The sequence below is a fragment of the Capsicum annuum genome, chromosome 7 (assembly GCF_002878395.1).
Source record: "Capsicum annuum cultivar UCD-10X-F1 chromosome 7, UCD10Xv1.1, whole genome shotgun sequence".
In the NCBI taxonomy this organism is placed as follows: Eukaryota; Viridiplantae; Streptophyta; class Magnoliopsida; order Solanales; family Solanaceae; genus Capsicum; species Capsicum annuum.
Window position 1 is genome coordinate 220,903,809 of NC_061117.1, and position 8,361 is coordinate 220,912,169.

An 8,361-nucleotide genomic window follows, 5' to 3' on the forward strand; every position below is an offset into this window, starting at 1 on the left:
AAGTCTCTCATATAGAGTCTTATCTTATATTTTTATCACAGATTATTTTTAAAATGTGATCCTGTGATCTTCTAATCAAAGGAACACCGCTTCATTAAATCTTCCATTATATACAAAGTCGAAGAATGACCCGACCACAAGGTATATCATATACATTCTTATCTTACACTTTTATCATAAGTTATTTTTAAAACATGACCTCGAAACCTTTTGATTAAGTGACAACAACTTTACTGATCACTCCTCGCTTCCTTTCAAAATAACGCCCAAAAAAATAACCAAAAAAAATCTTTAAAAAACAAAACGTGAGCAACTCCTCCTTGTTAGTCCTTGTCCTCACGTTCTTGCTTTAATAGTAACTTCTACTGTTTATTTATTCTCTAAAATAAAATAATTTATAATTCTTCCATTAAATGTCTACTAATTAACTACCAAAATTCTCTTATCTTTACCGTATATACTCATGACTATATCTATTTTTAGCTGATTTCTTCATTCTTCAAAAAAAAAAAAATTGTTTTTTTTTTGCTCGAAGGACATTCAAGAATCTAAAACTTACCCATATAAGTATTTTGCTAAGGAAATTAAAGGTTCTTCTTCTTTCTCAGTTTTTTTTTTTGGGTTCATTTAATTATACCCATAAATGAAGTAATGCTTATTCTATTTTACCTCTTTCTGTTCATTTTTTTTTATTGTGTTAATGGGTACTGGAATTCTGGGTTTTCTTTGATTTTTTGTTTTTCTATTCTCTGTTGATTTGCTGATTTTTTTATTTTTTTTTGTTTTTTGGGGTTGAAGTAATGTTTATATGCTTACTGATATTTCTATTTTTAGCTGCTGATTCAAGTTGTTCAACTTTCTTTTTTACTTACTTTCCCTAAGTGTGAACGCTAAATATTTTGTGCATCGAGCTGCCTTTTACCCATTTGAGTTAAATTGCAACTTTTTATGTGTATATGCATTTGTGGAATGGTGCAATTTGAGATTCTAAATTTTGAGTTTTAGTACAATATTTGATTTGGTGATGATGCCAATTTTGCCAATTAGTTGGACTCTTTTATTAAAATTTTCTCTGTTTTCGATGATCCTGGTGTAACATTCTGGCTGTTTCTGCTAAAAAATATAATTTTTTAGTTGTCTTACGTTGGTTCTTGAATAAATTATATGAAATGGATTAGGATATAATATAGTTGAAAGTTAACTTTTTTTTTGTGTGTGTATATATATTTGGATGTACATTCTTGTTTTTGTCATTCTACCAAATTCTTAGCTAGTTGTTTACGGAGTCTTTGAGTGTATCTTTTATCTTGTTAATTTAATACTATTAGTAGTATTGTTGGGATTGTGAGATTCTAGATGGTGATTTATTTTTTTATGGACAACATTTTGGCAGATTGTAGATTGAAGGATTCTATTTGAATAGGCGTCCCCGGAGAGCAAATCAAGAACGGGCTCTTGGGGCGCGGTTGATGAGAATTGTGCGTTTGTTGTGAGTTCTTTTGTGTTAGTATTGAACTAAATGATAAGGTTCAATGATGAAATCGATGAATATGGAGAAGAAATGGTTGTTTCCGTTGGTTCTAAGCGTGTTTGTGTGTTTTTTCATCGTTGTAACCTCTTTCAACATGGGCCTTATTACTTCATTACACACAATCAATTCAATATTTTCATCTCATGTCAAGATAAATGAGAGTAACACGTATTTTGCTGAATCGAAAATTAACCAGCCTCCACCCCCTCCTGCTAGACCTCCTGTCCCTCGTTTTGCTTATTTGGTAGCTGGATCGAAGGGTGATTTAGATAAGCTTTGGAGAACGCTGCAAGCGTTGTATCATCCATGGAACTATTATGTTGTTCATTTGGACCTAGAATCGTCTATAAAGGAGAGATTAGAACTTGCTTCTAGGGTACAGAAAGATCCCGTGTTTGCACAGGTTGGGAATGTGCATATGATCACCAAAGCAAACATGGTAACCTACCGTGGACCTACCATGGTTGCTAACACTCTTCATGCCTGCGCGATTCTTCTGAAGAAGTATACGGATTGGGATTGGTTTATTAACCTGAGCGCGTCTGATTATCCCCTGGTGACTCAAGATGGTTAGTTATCTAGTTCTCTATCAGAAAAGCCACTACTTCCTTTTTGGTCATAAGTCAGTTTTGAGTAGTTATGTTATGTTTCTTTCTTCGGTGAGACGTTGGCTTATTATTATTAACTTTTGGCAGATTTACTCTACACTTTTTCCGATTTAAAACGAGAGTTCAATTTCATTGAGTACACTAGCCGGCTGGGTTGGAAAGAGTACGCCATCCTCTCTCCGTCTCTCACTTTGTGCTCTTGTAGCTGTATCATACTGAGGTTTAATTTCTATGTCGTTGTATTTGTCCTATCGCAGGGGTCAAAGGGCAATGCCGCTTATAGTAGATCCCGGGCTCTATAAGACAACTAAGTCCGACGTATTTTGGGTCTCACCAAGGAGAGGTCTTCCCACGGCCTTTAAACTCTTTACAGGTTAGTGTTTTATGATTGAATTTGCATACTTGTTTAGGTATTCTTGAAAGTGTTTACTGATGTTGATTCACCCCAAAAGCAAATAGGACATGCCACAATACTACTTTGGTTCAGTAAAATTTTGTGTCGAACCATTACTTCTTTCTCTTAATCTAGACAATACTTTCTTTGTTAATATAAAGACTTCATGTCAGAACCTTAAAGACTCGGAGTCTGTCACAACTACAGAAGCTGAATTATTGGTATTATTTTCAGTCAGAGACTCCTCGAGTTGAAAAGAATGCCATGCTAAGACAATACTTATTATGTTTCAATTTCTTTTTCATTTTTCATCTTCATATTTATCTTTGGACGCTTTCAACCTGCATGTTTGCGTATGGACTATTTAGATCAAACGATGACATATTTTGCATCAGTTGAACTAGTCAGCAGAATGTTTCAATTACTGTTGTTGCCTGCTAAAAATTGCTTAATCCAGAGATTCGGTTTTGATATCTATCATTGGAAATTCACCGTCTTTATACTGAAATCTGTTTTCCTGAGACGCGGGGAAGCATTTGTCAATCTTATGTAGGTATGGAAATGGATAACTTACTTCCTGACCAAATGATGAGGTAGATCTAGGAAGAAAGTACATTGAATCAGCATGAACTACATAGACGATGTAGTGAACTCTAGTGCAATGTGCTCACCATATTGTTTATCGTCTTATTTCTGCAATTATGAACTATTCTACAAATTTGATACAGGTTCAGCCTGGATGATCCTCTCTCGTGCTTTCGTGGAGTACTGCATATGGGGTTGGGATAATCTCCCTAGGACCCTACTTATGTACTACACAAATTTTGTGTCCTCTCCCGAAGGCTACTTTCAGACAGTCGCTTGCAATGCCCCAGAATTCAATAGAACTGTTATCAACCACGACATGCACTACATTTCATGGGATCGCCCTCCAAAACAACATCCGCACAATCTCAACCTTAATGACACCGCAAAAATGATTGCAAGCGGTGCTGCATTTGCTCGCAAGTTCAAGCGAGATGATCCTGTTCTAGACAAGATTGATAAAGAACTTCTTCATCGAAGCAATGATTGCTTCACACCGGGGGGTTGGTGTGCTAGAAATCGTTCTTGTTTAAAGGTTGGAAATCCAACTAGGCTTAAACCAGGTCCAGGAGCTAAAAGGCTTCGGCGTCTTATTGGTAAACTAGTTTTGTCAACTAATACTAGTCAACAGCAGTGTAAGTAGTTATACCATCCCTGCCTTTCTGATGAAAAAAAAAGGGAGGGGATTAGAGAGTTCCATTCATCCATCAAGAGAATACCATATTAACACTAGGTAATTTTGTAATATAAAGATTTACACATCCTTATCACCCTTCTGGTGTTCCTGTTTTTGTAGTAAGTTCATCTTTTCTGCCATGATAATCTGTGGCTTTGTTTATTTAAGTATCCCTATTTGAGGCTTCTGGCTTCGCGATGGAACGATGCATTTGCATATATACTAAAGAGTTCTTTCCCCTAAGCTGGGATGCAAGAGCCAACTTCTGAGCTTCATATTCTCTCTCTCTGCCACAATTATGAGATTTAAGATATCAAAATAACACATGTACTTCCCAACATGATCAACAATACTTAGACAAGTAATAACAATGTTCAAGTTTTGCACATCTTTGTAACAAAGCATAAGCTAAATACGAAAGAATTCATTTACCTCACCCAGTTTGATAGCTAGAACAAAGCTATAACCGAAATTCAAGACTAAAGAAGCAAAAATCAGCAATTAAAGAAAGAGGAGATGAGGTAGAAACAAGAAGAAAATTGTACACCAACTCTAATGATTAGCACCTAAGTGTATATTAAACACTTAAATAAACACACCTCACCATTGATGGATAATACTTCATTCTTAGGTGGACACAAAGGGATCAACTCCTCAAGCACCCAACCTTTCTTGTCAAAATGTCAACAAGAGTGATTCCACACTCAATGATGACCCTAGTTTCAATGTCTTTTCCAAAACCTACACTAAGATGACTTTTCCAAGCCCTACACTAAGGAAAGAAAATACAATTTGAGTTTCACTGAATCAATTCATCAAAACTTATGAGAATAAAGGCTAAAATGTCTATTTATACTATTACATAACAAAAGACTAGAATGCCCTTAATGAGGGCTTAGGAAAGGGCGCCTATGGAGTGTTATTTTGGAGTGTAAAAGGTCCGTCATGCCCTTAGTGAGAGGTGCCTCTTGTGTGTAAGGACCGTCCTCCTTTCTTCACTTGGACAAGGCTTTGAAAAGGCTCCAAAAGATCTTCAATCACTTGCAAAATCCGAAGCTTGAACCTTCCACAATACCTTGTACTCTTTGAGCTCTTCATGCTTGTATCATCCTCTCCATCTTGAAAGGAATTTGTCCTCAAATTCACATCTTGCAAAACCAAAGAGAGAAGAAAACAAGAACACAATCCTCTTGGTAGGAGGGTTAGCATTAGTACCACAATTATATCATCACTCCAAGGGGGCACACTCTTGGAATACAACCAATAATCCTTTGTTATGATCATAAAACATTTACTACAAGCATCACAAAGGACATGGCTAAGATAGATATCAAGGAAAGAGGAATGAAATCCGAGACAAACCCTTCCCCACCCCAATAGTATACCGGGGTCAAATGGAAGAAGTAGACAAGGATCTAAGCCAACTATAACCATTCCTTTTACTAGACAATCATGCTGATAATTACTCCAAGTAATTACCCTTATGAGAAATCTATCATTCAAGACAAAAGGGTTGGGACCTAAAATTTCTCCCCTAAGATCAAACACACCTTTGTTCACAAGTTTTCCAAACACACAATCATCATGAACAAGATTAGTGCCATGGTTTTCATCACACAAACTCAAAGGACCATACTCAATATGTAGATCAACGTTACAAGCACCAACAATCCAAGGTTGTTCACATTTGAAATACATCCACAGATCCTTTGTGTTTGACATAAAAGTCTTAGCATAAAGGATACCAAAGACATGAATAGCATCAACATAAAAAATTAATGTACATGACCAGAAGTTATTCCACCCACATCCCAAAGGAATTTCGGGATCAAATAGAAGTAGAAGATAAAGATCTAAGCCGAGATGACCCACTCTCTTCATTAGGCTATTGCTCACAATCATTCAAGGTATTACATACAACTTTGACATACACACGGCCACTATGACAAGACTAATATCATGAATTTCATTACACAAGTTCAAAGGACCATGTTCAATACCAAGATCATCAATACAAACGTCATCACTAACTTGGAAATTCTCAAACATACCATTCTTGTGCCCAAGCAGTGAACTAGTTTTAAGAGAAAGTTGATCATTATTCACAACAAAAGAGTTACTAAGAAAAGAGGTATGCACTTGCAAACCCAAAACCACTTCGCTAGACACTAAATCACAATATTTTGAGTTCAAAGAAGTGTTGAGAGTAGCAAAGTCACCTCGGTTAAGGCTTGGGCAGTCCACTTTTTTGGCGCTCTTGGTCAAGGGAGTCTCTAGTTCATTTCTCATCCATTCATGTGGAACTCCTTTTGGATCCTTCTTGATTATCATTTCATCTAGTAGCTGCACATAAGAAGAATCAAAGCTAGGCAAAATGCTAGCTTTTGGGTTAGGAAGTAACAAGGGTTCTTTGAGGACAAGATCCATAATCAAGCAATTTTTTTCCTTCCCAACCTCACTACTCACGACTTCCCTTTCATTTTCCCTCTTTTCTTTCAATTTTTCTTGTACCTTTACCAGTCATTTTCTCTCCACCTTGAGGCTCGACCTCACTCTCTTTGGTTTTTAACTCCTCCTCTTCTTCTACTTGGATGGGGAGATTTTGGTTTTGTGGCATTTGGAGAGAAGGATAAGGTCTTTGGTTAATTGGGTTTGGGATTTGGTAGTTTGGATTTTGGGGTAGCATTTGAGTACCAAGTCCCTTTTGTTGGACTTGTTCAATTGTGGAGGGTTTGGTGGACATAGTCTATCAACCACCGCTTTTATTCCAGGCATGTCACCCCTCATTGATCCCACTTAACCCTTCATATCTCTCCTAAAAGCATCCATATCACCCTTCATATCTCGGAAAAATGCATCAATCCGAGCCAACAAGACTCCCAAAGCATCATTTTCCAAAGGTTGGACTGTGGTACCTTCGGATTCCATTACAATTGTACCTAACAAAAGCAAAAAAAAAAAAAAAAAATAGCAAAGAGAAAACCTACAAAACGAACAAACAAGTTAGTTCAAAAAGAGCCTCACCACTCTCACACTCGTCTCCTACCTCACACTTGGTTTCATAAGTGTGGAAATCTTGGCATATACTTGGCAAGTGAATGAGTGGTGAATCTACTTTGGCATGGAATCGATTTTTGTTTGATATGACTCAAATAAAATGATGCACGGACTTGAACCAACAAAACACTACGACTTTAAAATGAGAAAAGCATACAAAAATCGAAGACACAAAACAAACGGGCTCTAATCTAATTACCAACCTAGTAGGTACTTACTAATTTGCTAATTAGTGATAGAATAAATATAAAAGAAACTAGAAACAATACATTGAAACTTAGAAATCTAATTTTAGGACTCAATTTGGTTGTTCATAAAGTGATGACATGGCAGCTTGTGGTTGGGCGCCACTTTTCAAAATTTTCAAGTCCCCAAATTTCTTGTTTCGGCCAAACGTACTTAGGAGAAGAAGAAATTTCGTTTGGGAGGAAAAAATTGAAGGTTTGGATCCCTTTTGGAGCTTCAAATGAATTCAAAATGAATTGGTTCCCTCAAGTGTACTTTCAATTGTACTTGCTTGTCCCCTTGTCCCCTCTTCCTTTTTGGAAGACTTAGAATATGCTAGGGAATATTCTTGTACATACACTTAGTATACTCTCTTTCTTCTCTCTTTTTGGATCAAACAAGCTACTTGAATATTCTTCTTCAACAAGATTTGAAGATGGTGGATGAACAAGATGAATATTCAAGAGTTGACCACGGTTTGACCACTAGGCAATGAACCCCAAATTCAATTTTTCTTTTAGATCTAGGTTACTTTTGCCAAGACAAGCATAACCAATACAAAATCAGCCACAAAATGCCACAAACAATGTATCCACCACGAGATCTCACCTCAAAAGCTTCAAACACACCTCAACAATGGTGTACTCAAAAACAACCAAATCTTTCTCTAAACTTAGATCTAGACCCTTTAAGTGTTAGAGAACAAAAATCTAACATTAGAAACTGTCAAAACAAACTAAAAATTAGTAGATCTAAGTTACAAGTTTCAGATCTACTACTTCAGCACAAGAAACTACTTTTTTGTGATTTTTCTTGACTCTAGACTCTTTTTTGTGAGATTTTCTTAGATCCAAGGCTTAATGTTATGGGAACAACTCTAATACATGGATCTGATACCAAATGATAGCTAGAACAAACCTATAACCGAAATTCAAGACTAAAAAGGCAAAAATCAGCAACTAAAAAAAGAGAAGATGAAGTAGAAACAAGAAAAAAATTGCATTAAATGAAAGATAGTAATGAAACATACACCAACTCTAATGATTAGCACCTAAGTGTATATTAAACACTTAGGAACACCTCACTATTGATGGATAATACTTCATTCTTAGGTGGACACAGAGGGATCAACTCCTCAAGCGCCCAACCTTTCTTGTCAAAATGTCAACAAGAGTGATTCCACACTCAGGGCTCGAACCTGAGACCTCTGGTTAAGGAAAGAATAGCGCATCCACTGCACCACATCCTTTGGTGGTGAGGGATATATATAGTTGATTCTTCTTAA

General features: G+C 36.4%; 1 protein-coding gene across 2 annotated transcripts; it reads left to right on the forward strand.

Moving 5' to 3' along the window:
• Positions 1–387: 387 nt before the first annotated feature.
• LOC107878654 (beta-glucuronosyltransferase GlcAT14A) lies at positions 388–3,934 on the forward strand. Of its 2 annotated transcripts, none has more exons than XM_016725724.2 (5): positions 388–590; positions 1,394–2,100; positions 2,227–2,302; positions 2,397–2,512; positions 3,262–3,934. In XM_016725724.2, the coding sequence occupies exons 2-5, from the start codon at positions 1,533–1,535 to the stop codon at positions 3,759–3,761; spliced, it is 1,260 nt and encodes a 419-aa protein (XP_016581210.2). In that variant the 5' UTR covers positions 388–590; positions 1,394–1,532; the 3' UTR covers positions 3,762–3,934. The 2 variants fall into 2 exon arrangements, with proteins under 2 accessions (XP_016581210.2, XP_047271549.1); XM_047415593.1 differs by lacking the exon at positions 388–590 and adding an exon at positions 597–648.
• Positions 3,935–8,361: the final 4,427 nt, after the last annotated feature.

Bases quoted from the DNA above. Each gene is read 5' to 3' on its own strand.
- LOC107878654 (XM_016725724.2), top strand. From the start codon at position 1,533: ATGATGAAATCGATGAATATGGAGAAGAAATGGTTGTTTCCGTTGGTT. The intron at 2,303-2,396 runs GTACGCCATCCT...GTCCTATCGCAG, and splicing joins AGCCGGCTGGGTTGGAAAGA to GGGTCAAAGGGCAATGCCGC. The intron at 2,513-3,261 runs GTTAGTGTTTTA...AATTTGATACAG, and splicing joins GGCCTTTAAACTCTTTACAG to GTTCAGCCTGGATGATCCTC.